The sequence below is a fragment of the Bidens hawaiensis genome, unplaced genomic scaffold (assembly GCF_021521415.1).
Source record: "Bidens hawaiensis isolate Kalapana, Puna unplaced genomic scaffold, B.hawaiensis_p1.1 tig00041728_1, whole genome shotgun sequence".
Classification (NCBI taxonomy): Eukaryota; Viridiplantae; Streptophyta; class Magnoliopsida; order Asterales; family Asteraceae; genus Bidens; species Bidens hawaiensis.
Genome location: NW_027497393.1, coordinates 142,820 through 156,422, shown reverse-complemented (window position 1 = coordinate 156,422; position 13,603 = coordinate 142,820). Strand labels below are relative to the sequence as shown.

Sequence of the window (13,603 nt, the reverse complement as noted above, 5' to 3'; positions counted from 1 at the left end):
CACAATAGAAAACGTTTGCAATCCAAAGTTCACAACTTTTTTCGACATCGGTTCTTCGTATTGCGCATTATGTGAAACGAGGGTTAAAACGAGACTAACAACAAAGGTACGTTTGTGTTACTCAATGAACAAAGATCTTGGGGACAAAATGGACATTTCACAAGACATTGGGTCAAAGGTTTTGAGATGTGATATTGAATAACATGGAATTGAGTTGGGACCCACTGCTTTTCATGCTCTTCATGTATCATGATAGAAGTGTGAAGGCAACAAATGGTAAAGAAATGAAATTGAAAAATTGCTCAGATTGTTGTGAGGTGGAAATGACCCGACATTTTAAGTTTAAAGTTTGGTTATCTTTTGGAATTTTCCAAGTCATTATGTTGCTATGGTGAATGCTCTACCACTTCAACAGTATACTATAACACTAATCCCTTAATTGATGTTCTAAGTTTGGCTACTTTTGTGCCACCAGGAAGTCAAAATGTTGACTTGGGTTCTTTTGTTTATATCTCTTGGGGTGACCCAAGACTTGAGAATCTTATTACGTGTGATTTTTAACAAAGTTATGTTATCATGAATATGATACGGTATGTATTTTGAATTCTTCAAATTTGTTTTTGCATAGTTATGATTTTATTCTATGGTTTTACAAACGTTTTGATGTGTTTTACGTTTGCGTTTGCATATTTGTATTTGTGAAAGTTATCATTGTAACTTGAAGCTGATTTAAACACACGACCCACCGCAAAGCGCGGGCTCTTATGCTAGTTTTGGTAATTTTAGTTTTGGTGGTAAAGGAATGACATATTTGTATTGGGATAACACATTTATTATAAGTATTTTTGGTGATTTAAGTTTTTAATAAAATTTTAACTATTACCTCCTTCATCATTCAATTTTGATCTCTCTTAATTAATATAATAACCTATTAACATTATAACAGAATCCATAACAAATCATAGATAGTTTGGGCTCATAGTAGTCAAATAAGTTAAAATGATTTTGCAGTTCAAAAAGAAAAGAAAAGAAAATTACAATGAATTTAAAACTAAAATAAAAATCCTTAGAACTTCAATTTGGCTATGATACAATTCGAGCTAGCTAAAGTGGATTTGATATGCTACCTTTTTAAAAACAGATTTAAGTGAGACACTTTACTATTTTATAATATATGACTTAGTATAACCAATAAATCTACATGAATTGCACATTACGTTATGGCTACTTACTTCACCAATGTTTCTTCTACCCCTCGTGACCATTACATATGAGAATAAGATGTAGTTTTGTAACATCCTACTTTATATATTAGTAAATAAAGAGATTATGTTTGTTAATGTGTGTAATATTTAATTAAGATTAAACATAATAAAAGAGTATGGACTTGGGTGGGGAAAGATTGAATAAGGGATGGGATGACCTTAGGTCATTGGGCTTAAGAGAGTATAAATACTCTTTAAACCTCCCTAAAACCCTAAATCCATCATTCTCATCTCCTAGCCTCCCTACACACACAAACACCCCTATTCACGGTCACGACCTAAGAGGGAGATCCAAGACCAAAACGAGCATTGATTCTTGGTAGATCTTAACTATACGAGCAAGATACAAGATCCTTGTTGAATATCAAAGCTAACCGTAGCCTAAAAACGCACAAAGGTATGTTCTTCATCCTTAAAGGTTATTTTATGAACGCATTGCCCTAGAACTTATCCCTAGAGTAGATCGGGTGTAGATGAATCATAAAGTTGCAAACTTGAAGATAAAAATGGACTTAACAGACTTGTTAGTGTATACGGATCCCTAGATCTAGATAAAACGGAATTGGAAACAATAAAGGTTGAAACTTTATTGATGCACAACCTAGATCTAGCCTAAACCGAGATTGAAAATGACAAAGGTTCAAGCTTTATGGGTGAACGGGCTAGACCTTAGCCGAAAATGGAACGGGAACGTTTTTGGGATGATATGATAATAGAAGTGTAGATGTTAAAACATGTACGGATAATGGGAATAAAGGTCCTAACAGTAGCAGCTCATTCGATTACAATGTTGGACTCGAATACATGTATACATTCGAATACATGTATACACTCGTATACATACAATACATTCGAATACATGTATACACTCGCATACATACAATATGTTCGAATACATGGAGGACTCGCATACATACGTTCGAATACATAAGGATCTCGAATACAAATGGGTATTCAAATACAATATATGTATTCGGATACAATAAAGGTATTCGAATACAATATACGTATTCGAATACATTATATGTAATTGAATACAATATATGTATTCGAATACACTGTATTCGTATGCAAAGTTACATTCTAAACTCCCGTTTCGAATACAAGAAACAAAGATTTAGCAAACATTGAGTATTCGATTTCAACAGGAAAGAAAGAAAAGAACACATTGTAGTATTCGAATACATTAGTGTCAAGGGTAAAATTATATTCTAAGTAAGTTCTATTCTAATTAATACAAGGCCATGCTTATAAGTACAATACCTTACAAGACCATTAGAATAGACCAGACTTAGCCATTTTGATTGAAACATGAACAATGTGATTAGGATAAGTATTGATACAAGTAATTAATGTACAGTCAGCCGAGCTCAGTTAAAGACAGGAATAACAATTAACGGAGAACGTAATAGAATACAAGTGAGTTTCTAGCCCCATTCCTTGTTATGTTTTCGAGGCTGTGTACATACTCGATGTGATTAGTTAATACACTTACCTTAAGTGGTAAGTGTATGTTTTATATGATTTATGTATGAATGAATGCTTGACGATGCATGAACAATCTTCGGATATTGCATGTACCGTCAAGTGATAGTTTAAAGATATGATTGATATATATGATGTATAAATGATGTATGTATGTATGTATGTATGAAAGTTATAATTATGAATGCATAGAAAGGGATGTAAGGTATGGTTAAAGAGGGAACATACCCTAATAATATCTGCGAATGAAGGGAACATACCCTAAGAATATATGCGAATGTAGGGAACAGACCATAAAAATATATGCGGATGTAGGGAACATACCCTTATAATATCTGCGAATGTAGGGAACAGACCCTAATAATATCTGTGAATGTATGGAACATGTAACATTCATCAATCTTCTGAGCTACTGTCCAATCAATACGTTACGCCCCAGCATGTTCCGCCTTTGGTCGGGGTGTGACATTACAGACCCTAATAATATCTGCGAAGGTTATTGGACGAGGTGTAGGGGTGTCCAAATTACCCGAACCCGATTAACCCGACCCGACCCGAACCCGAATAAGCTAATTAGGGTTGGGTTAATTCGGGTCAAAAGTATTTATCGGGTTATTCGGGTTAACCCGATTAACCCGAATAGTTATAGGGTCGGGTTTCGGGTTTGTTTTAGTAAAAAAATTGGGTTTCGGGTTGACCCGAATAACCCGATTAGTTGTGTAGCATTAAAGCCCAAGCCCAATATACAACTTATTATATTAATGGACTTATATTTGTGTATAATACAAGCCCAATATGAATCAATTAATATTCAAAAACCCTGGATCCGTTCGTATCATCAACCATCACAAAGATTATCAACCATGGCTTCCTTTGCGCGCTGCTAATTGTTTATCAACCATGGCATCATCTACAGATGATTATCAACCATCACAGGATTCACAGGTAATCATTTACTTTTTAGAAACAAAGCTAATCGTTCACATGGATGACTAAGTGTGTCTATCTAACAATTATAATACATTTAAGTATTTTTAATTATGATACATATAGATTATTAATCTAACCAGTTTCGTGCTCATATGTCCACCATTTAAGTATTTTTAATTATGGTACGATTTCATTAAAAAAAACAAAAACCGTTAACAACCTTACTCATTCATAGTAATTATTGGGGCATTATGACATAAATATCTTTATATAAATGTGTACATACATAAGCTTCTATTTATAACACCCCACCAAAATAATTTTCTTTAATAATCTGTTATCTTTAGTTTAGTTAAAGAATTATATATCCTACTACATTCATTAGTATAGTTTGATTGAATATTGATGCCTTATATGTTTATAGATGTCTGACTCAATGGAATATGATGCAAAAATCAATAAAAACGAAAGTCAAGATTCTCAAGAGGGTGTGAAACGGGCAAGGAATTCAAAAAAGCACTCTAAAGAAAGTCAAGACAATTAAGAGCATGTGCAACGACCAAGGAATTCAAAGAAACGATCAAAAGAAAGTCAAGACTCTCAAGAGCAAGTAAAACAAACAAGAAACTCAAGCAAAAGATCGGCAATTTGTAATGATTTTGTAATAGAAGAGTTAGAGAAGGGGATGAAAAAATAAGATCAAAAGGCTAGATGTCTACATTGCGGTTCAAAATATTCATGTGAGCCGAAAAAGTACGGTACTAGAAATCTCTCAAATCATCTTACTAAGTGCAAATCTTATTTGGCAAAAACTAGTGCTAGTCAAACTAATATTACTTTTGAACATGGTGATACAATCAAAATGGTGGCATGGAAGTTGATCAAAAGAAAAGTACAAGAGCTTTAGTGCACATGATTATTGTTGATGAACTTCCTTTTAGTTTTGTCGAGGGTGAAGGATTTAGACACTATTCTGAAATTAATCAACCGCTATTTCGTGTTCCAAGTCGAACCACAATCACACGAGAGTGTTTCAAATTGTATGCGGAGGAGAAAACTAAAATTCGTGATATAATTGGAAGAAACATTAGTAGGATTTGTGTTACAACTGATACTTGGACATCCATAAAGAAAAAAAGTTACATGGCTCTTACCGCTCATTTTATAGATAATGATTGGAATTTGGTAAAGAAAGTGTTGAATTTTGTCCACTTAATGGTCATCGGGGTGTCAACATAGGAAAAGGGGTAGATTCTTGTTTGAATGGATGGGATATTGATAATATCTTGACAATTTCAGTTGATAATGCGAGTGCAAATGATAATGCAATAGATTTTTTGAAAGTAGTATATGCAAACAACCACATTTCTTTCTTGCATGGGAAATGGATTCACATACGTTGTGCGGCACATATTTTGAATCTAGTTGTGCAAGATGGTATGAAAAATGTTGATGAGTCATTTTAGAACATAAGATATGTGGTTAAGTGGGTAAAGAAGTCGGGTGCTAGAATTGAAAAATTCAAAAAATATGCCGAAAGTGCTAGATGTGCAAGTACAAAAGAATTGGTTCTTGATGTTCCAACTAGGTGGAACTCCACCTACCTTATGTTAGATGTAGAAGAAGCCTATGAACATGCATTTGATAGGTTTAATTTGGAGGATGCGACTTTTGGTAATGAGATTAGGAAAAAGAATCATTCGGTTCTGACATCAGAAGATTGGGTGAAAGCAAGAAAGTTGCATTTTTTTTAAACATTTCATGAAGTTACATTGAGAATTTATGGAACAAAGTATGTGACATCACATACTCTTGTTGTTGAACTAGCAAAAATTTGTGAGGTTTTAAGGGAACAATTTCAATGCGATATTGTTGAAGAACCACCCAAGGATCAACATCTTTATGATATTGCTAAGGTGATGAAGCCCAAATTTTACAAGTACTTTGGAGATATTGATAGTATGAATTTGATGTTATATTTTGCTCTCTTACTTGATCCAAGAAACAAGGAAATGTTTTTGGATATTGTATTTGAAGATCACTATGGAATGGAAGGGAAAGCCTTTGTTGAGTTAAAGAAAACACACATAAAGAATAGAATGCAAGAGTTATATGACGATTATGTGCGTATTCATGCTCCACCAATACCATTTTCAACATCCACTAATCCTACAAGTAGTACAACATCTAATTCCTCAATTAGTGAATTGGATAAGTATTTGGGTGAAAGTGTTGAACCTTTTAATCCTAATGTTAGTTTTGATATATTAACTTGGTGGAAGGTAGCCCAATATATCCGATTTTATCTCGTATGGCAAAAGATTTGTTAGCTATTCCAATATCAACGGTAGCATCAGAATCGGTGTTTAGCAGAAGTGGGAGGGTGTTGGATTCATATAGGAGTTCTTTGGGTAACAAAACTATCGAATGCTTAATTTGCACAAAAGATTGGCTTTGTACCGGAAGTAATCCGGAAAAAGAAGAAGATCCCGAAACAATAATTCAACTTGAAAAAGGTAATTTATATATGTTTTTTTAATATTTTTATAAACTAGCATTGGGATATTCATGAAATCTTTTGTTTATGTAGATTTAATGGAAGAAGAAGTTACAAGGCTATAGTTTGAAGACCGAAATTTAAACTTTGGATTTTGTTGATCTTGAATTTTAGACCTTGACTTTTGATTGTTAGATGTTGAATTTTGAAATTTGGATTTTAGACCTTGTCTTTCAAGTTATGAATTTTAAGAATGATGGGATTTTGATTCGTTTTAAATTTTAAGTTGGCCCATGTTATTAAACTGATGTTGGCTTATTGATACAATATTGTGGAATGTGAACTGCAGATAGGGATGCATGTTTAAATTATGTTGTTGTTGGTCTACTGCCTTATTGACTAGACTATACTAGTCTTGCTATCTGCAGAGACCTTCATGCTGCTGCATGCTAGCCTTGCTATAATGTATGTTTAAATTATGACTTTTTGGCTAGCTGTTGGTCTATGCCTTATTCCATTTTTAGAACCAACTCCATGTTTAAAGTTTTGGATATTATAAGTCTTAGTCTAGATTATTCATAATATTATCAAATACTTGGATCATCTCATTTACGTAATTGTATAACTTGTATTTATTTGAATTAACCTCAAAATATCGGGTAACCCGACTAACCCAAAACGCGACTAACCCGAACCTTAATTGGGTCGGGTTTCGGGTTAGTTTTTATTTTTGAACCTTGATTAACCCGACCCGATTAACCCAAAACCCGATCGGGTTAACCGGATGAACACCCCTAACGAGGTGTATGTATATGTGTATGTATCAAAGGAAGGAATGAAAGTATGATTGTGTGAACGTATGAAGAAAGGTAAGAAGCTATGTATGTACATGTACCTTCGTGTGCGTATATAAGTAAGTGTATGGATGTATAGTATGTTACTCGTATTAACTATAACTCACTCAACATAGCTGACTTTTAGTATGCACACAGGTTAGTAGAATGAGGCAGCTAGCTTGAGCGGGACACATGGCAGAAGAATAAGAGGCGTGAAGAATCATGATGTTATGAATGTTTAATGAATGTTTTATATTCCGCGTAAAATTTTAATTTACTACGATATTTAGAACTGTGTTTATAAGTAAATCCAACATCCAATGTGGGACACTGGTAACGGGGCCTTACAAGTTGGTATTAGAGCAAAGTTTGAGAGAATTAAGCATCATACATGCTTAGACTCGAACAGAGAATGGGAATAAAGTAAGAAAAGAAAGAAGATGCCAGTTCAAGATAGTTGTGTGTCATTCAAGCAAGCTCAGTAAAGGTAAAGTGTATGGTTAAATAATGTGTAATGATGTTAGCTTAATTGCTAAAGAAAGGATATGTGTATGTTAGGGATAGGATTAAAGGATTGTCTGATTGATTAACTGCTTAAAAGTTAGCACAAATAGACTCAAAAAGGGAAGTGTATAGGACACGGAAAGTAACGTGATCAGCTAATCACAGTTGACCACTGTTATTACCTGTTAGCCTTACTATCCTTGTACTAAATAGTTCCTTGAGTGATAATGTTTGTGTTTCCTTATAAAATACAAATGGCTAGAGCTAGGAAAGTTACTGGAAAAAGAGGTCGTACGGGAAGTCTTGGTAGGCCACGTAGGGTCCGAGAACCTTTTGAAGAACTAGTTGTTAACTCTGCGGAGGGGCCAAGTGAGACTCTGCGAGGGCCAAGCCAGAATGAAGGGTATCAACTTGACCCTGCTGTTCAAGCTGCCATTGCACAAGCTGTAGTTGCGGCAGTGAAGAACTTGCAACCTGAAAAGTTTGCTGGAAGTTATGCAAGAACTGCTGAGAGGCCAGGAGAGAATGGTAAAGAAGACGATAAGGGAGAGAAGGATTACTCTAGTGAAGTTCGATATGTGAAGGTTGATGACAGGAAGAGAGGCCGAGGTGGGGGTAACTACAAGTCGTTCAAAGGTTGCGACCCGCCAAAGCTGACTGGTTTAGGAGACACAATCGCTACTCTTCAATGGATAACCGCAATGGACAAGGTTATCCAAATTAGCGAGTGTCGTCCCGACCAAGCCGTGGTTTATGCCACTCAGTCTTTTGGTGATGAAGCTATGTACTGGTGGGAAAGTGTGGAGCAGAAGATGATGAGGTGGGATGATCTGAAGGAATTGGTAACAAAGAGGTTATATACTACCGAATTCAACATAATGTATAGGTTGGTGCCTGATATGGTTAACACTGAGGCTAAGAGGGTCAAGTGCTATGTAAGAAGACTGCCAGAGAACGTTCGCACACTAGTCAGGGCAAATAAACTTGCCACATTTAACTCAGCAATGGAACTCGCTGAGATGGTTTATGAAGACTTGGTTGTGGATGATGTTGTGGTGGCGGAGGAGAGAAAGGATAAGAAGTGGGTCAATCATGCTAAATGACCCGATACCCAGTTATGTAACTCCAAGGACAAGAAACGGAAGGTGTGGGAGAAGAAGTCGTGCAAAACTTGCGGAAAGATGCATGGTGGCGAGTGCAAGTGGGGCACCGGTTCTGATGTGTGCCACAAGTGTGGAAAATCCCATGGTGGGGAACGCAGGTTAGGGTCAAATTCATGTTACAAATGTGAGAAGATGGGGCATTTTGCTTAGGATTGCCATGCAAAGCCCGCATGTTATAAGTGCGGTCAGACTAGTCACCTAGCGAGGGCTTGCACGGGCGGTGAAGCTGGAGGAAGTGAAAAGAAGGATGCTGATCAGGATAGACCAAGAACTAGGGTGTACACGCTGACTCAAGAGCAGGCCAAGCAAATTCCAGATGTGGTGACAGGTATGTTTCTAGTAAACGGTATTTCTGATTCAGTATTGTTTGATTCGGGTGCAAATAAAAGTTTCGTGACTACACCATTTAGTAAATTAGCTAAAATGAAATGTTGCCGAGTGCCTAAAACCTTTATAGTAGAAACCGCTAGTGACACCTCGATTAAAATAATGAAAATGGTTAAAAATTGTAAGATAGAGTTAGAAGGTTGTGAGTTCCCTGTTACCCTGTATGTGATTACCTTAGGATGGTTCGATGTAGTTTTGGGAATGGATTGGTTATCTGAGTTTGAGGCTCAGATAGTGTGTAAGAGTAGAATAATAAGGTTAAAGTCCTTGGATGGTAGTGCGGTTACAGTTTATGGTGATAAAGAAAGTCCAGGGCTTAATGTCATTTCGATGATAAAAGCCGAAGATTTGTTATGACGAGGTTGTGGTGCCTACCTGGCGTATGTTGTCAAGCTATGGCCTAGACGAAAGAAATGAAAGATGTTCCTATCGTGTGCGACTACCCAGAAGTATTCCCTGAGGATCTTCCGGGGTTGCCACCGGAGCAAGAGATAGAATTCAAGATAGATTTAATACCAGGAGCCCAACCCATCGCGAAAGCACCTTACCGCCTGGCGCCGTCCGAGATGAAAGAATTGATGTCCCAACTGCAAGAACTCCTTGACAAATGTTTCATCAGACCAAGTGTGTCCCCGTGGGGCGCACCAGTGTTATTTATTAAGAAGAAGGATGAAAGTATGAGAATGTGCATATAATTGAAAGTTCATGAAAGTGCTTATCCGACGCATGATTTAGAGCTAGCAGCTGTAGTACATGCCCTGAAGATATGGAGGCATTATCTGTATGGTACTAAGTGTACTATTTACACAGATCATAAAAGTTTAGTAATTCTTCGAGCAGAAAGAATTAAACATGAGGCAGAGAAGGTGGTAAGAATTGATAAAGGACTACGACTGCGATATCGAGTACTATCCAGGAAAAGCTAATGTGGTCGTTGACGCGCTAAGCCGTAAGAATGAGGAAGTTATTGCAACAGTGAAGTCGTATAAGTTGATTGTTAGCTCAGATTTCTTTGAAGAAATCATCAAGATACAGATGATAAACTAATGAAGAAGGAAAGAATTGTTGGGCAACAAGACGAACTGATGGAAAACACTCATGGTGTAGGTTTGACCGTATGTGGATTCCAGGCCATGGAAATCTCAGAGGTCGAATCTTAGATGAAGCTTAGAAGTCTAGATACTCAATTCATCCAGGATCCACCAAGATGTATCAAGACCTGAAGAGAGACTATTGGTGGCCGAGTATGAAGAATGAGGTGGTAGATTATGTCAGTAAGTGCTTACCTTGTTTGCAAGTCAAAGCTGAACACCAGAAGCCTTATGGGAAGATGCAGCCCTTGAGATACCTGAGTGGAAGTGGGAACTCATCACCATAGATTTCATAACTAAGCTACCTCGTACAGCTAAGCATCATGATACAATTTGGGTGATAGTGGACCGTTCGACCAAAAGTGCTCACTTTCTGCCAATACGAGAGACTATCTTGTCAGATACGTTAGAAAGTTTGTTCATAAAGGAAGTTTTGGCTAAGCATGGAGTTCCACTGTCGACCGTGTCTGATAGAGATACTCGCTTTACTTCAAGATTCTGGAAGAAGTTCCATGAAGCCATGGGGACAAGATTGAACATTAGTATGGTGTATCATCCTCAAACCGATGGAAAATCTGAAAGGACGATCCAAAACCCTTCAGGATATGTTACGTGCTTGTGTCCTAGACTTTGGAGGAAGTTGGGATGATCATCTGCATCTGGTAGAGTTCTCCTACAACAACAGCTACCATTCATGTATTGGTATGCCACCGTCCGAGATGTTGTATGGAAGATGTTGCAGAACTCCTGTATGCTGGGGAGAGATTGGTCATAAGGAGATTGTAAGTTTGGAAGTTGTTCAAGAAACCTCGTCAAGGTTCGATCAGGTTAAGGCAAGGATGAAAGCTGCTCAAGACCGTCAGAAGTCGTATGTTGATAAGTGGCGACGACCGATTGAGGTTAACATTGGTGACAATGTGATGCTCAAGGTCTTGCCTGGAAGGGAATTATTCGTTTCAGGAAGAGAGGAAAACTAAGTCCAAGGTACACTGGACCGTTTAAGATTGTTGTGCGTGTGGGTGAAGTGGCTTATAAGCTAGATTTACCCGAGAAGTTCCTTCCATGTTTCTCATCCGAGGAAATGTCTAGCTGATGACACGTCTTATGTGCCATTGGTAGATATTGAAGTTGATGAACGGTTGAACTACATTAAGCAACCCGTAGAGATAGTTAGCCACAAGGAAAAGCAACCCTGTAACAAGGTTATACCCCTAGTGAAAGTGATATGGAAGCATCGCAAGGGATCAGACGCTACATGGGTAGTCGAGGAAGAGATGCGCAAGTTTTACCCTAATTTGTTTAAGCAATTGTTAGGTTTCAGGTACGAAACCTCTTTAAGAAGGGAAGACTTGTAACGTCCTACTTTCTATATTAGTAAATAAAGAGATTATACTTGTTTAATGTGCGTAATATTTAATTAAGATTAAATATAATAAAAGAGTATGGACTTGGGTGGGGAAAGATGGAATAAGGGGATGGGATTGGCCTTAGGTCCATGAGCTTAAGAGAGTATAAATAATCCTTAAACATCCTTAAAACCCTAAAACCCTCCTACACACTCAAAACACACATAAACACCCCTATTCACAGCCGCGACCTAAGAGGGAGATCCAAGACCAAAACAAGCATTGATTCTTGGTAGATCTTAACTATACGAGCAAGATACAAGATCCTTGTTGAAATGGATTTGGAAGCAATAAAGGTTGAAACTTTATTGATGCACAACCTAGATCTAGCCTAAACCGGGTTTTAAAATGATAAAGGTTCAAGCTTTATGGGTGAACGGGTTAGACCTTAGCCAAAAATGGAAACGAGAACGTTTTTGGGATGATATGATGCCATAATAGAAGTGTAGATTAACAAACATGTATGGATAATGGGAATAAAGGACCTAACAGTAGCAGCTCATTCGATTACAATGTTGGATTCGAATACATGTATACAATCGAATACATGTATACACTCGCATACATACAATACATTCTAATACATGTATACACTCGCATACATACAATACATTTGAATACATGTATACAAATTTCATTAACTGCCTTAACACAAATCGAATACATGTTCATTAACTGCCTTAACACAAATTTCATTAAAATTCTTAAATTATTATTTTATTCGCTAACTCATTCTCTATGATGAATGGTCTTTGTTTAAGCATCATTCGCTATCTCATTCGTTATGACGAATGGTTCTATTCGCTATCTCATCAGGAAGAATAAAAGAATAACGAATAAGTAGGCTTATTCATTACGTCTTTAAGACGAATGAGAGGTTCATTCATTATAGGAGCATGCAAGTGTATATTATATCGAATGGCTTGATTCGTTGTCTTAACATGACGAATGGGTGGGTAACGAATGAAGAATACCATTCATGAATTCTGTAAGACGAATGAGGGGTTCTTTTGTTATAAAAGTCATTCGAATGTTTCTTATTCGTTAACGAATGACCTGCGATTCGTTTGGCATAACAAATGAGCATCAGACTTGTCCAATCTTTGACCCACGATGTTAAAGTCAAAATCGTCAAGAACACAGCTGGTCAACACGAACCAGATTTGCAATTAAACCTCAAATCTTGACGAAATAACAAGAATTTGGTATCAATGAGTTCGTATACCCAGCGCCTACAAACCATAATCATCCAAACATCTATACATCATGTTTAAACACTGCGTTTGATCGATACGGGTATACGGCTCAACATTGACTAATTAACTTAATAGATGTTAACGAATTTCACGAGAATCATTGTGTTTGATTCGTTTTTACAATTTATGCATAGATCTAAGAATACCAACGAGCCGTACTTGTTTTCGTTATAGAACGTACCTTTAAACGAATCGGTTTACAAACACGATCTAGTCTTGATGTCGGTTTTGGCTCATTACGATGTTCTAACACTAAAAAACTCGGTTTCTCAACTACGGATCTTGGTTCAGGATAAAGGAGGGTGTGTGTGTTTTTGAAGGTGCAGGCTATGGTGTAGAGATGGATAAAAATGGAAAAGATTAAGGTTTAAGGGGTATTTATACTCCCTTAAGCCCATGGACCTAAGGCCCATTCCATCCCTTATTCCATCTTTTAAATGTCCAAGCCCACCTTTTATTAGTTTATTTATATAAACCGATAAACGACACACTTTTGAATAAAAAAAATTACATAATAATTTCGGTTCAGGTCGGTTTAATGGTTCGGGCAAAGTACATTACATAATAAAAATACAATAAAATAGTAAAAAAGACACTGTCATTAGAAATTAAAAAACACATAATATAAATAAATAGTCTTTAAGAATTTTAAAAAATACTTATAGCTGTTCCCTACGAGTCTTCATCTTTTGAAATCATTGCATAACTTCTTCAATCGAAATTTGTTGGAGGAATTCCCTTTCAATTTAAATTCAAGAACCGTTCATGTATTCATCACCCATC

The 13,603-nt window shown here is 36.6% G+C and overlaps 1 protein-coding gene across 1 annotated transcript; it reads left to right on the top strand.

The window, feature by feature from the left end:
• Positions 1-3,650: 3,650 nt before the first annotated feature.
• LOC143593154 (zinc finger BED domain-containing protein RICESLEEPER 2-like) lies at positions 3,651-6,302 on the top strand. The gene is made up of 7 exons (XM_077072872.1): positions 3,651-3,695; positions 4,105-4,168; positions 4,872-5,026; positions 5,147-5,404; positions 5,522-5,855; positions 5,963-6,196; positions 6,271-6,302. The coding sequence occupies exons 1-7, from the start codon at positions 3,651-3,653 to the stop codon at positions 6,300-6,302; spliced, it is 1,122 nt and encodes a 373-aa protein (XP_076928987.1).
• Positions 6,303-13,603: the final 7,301 nt, after the last annotated feature.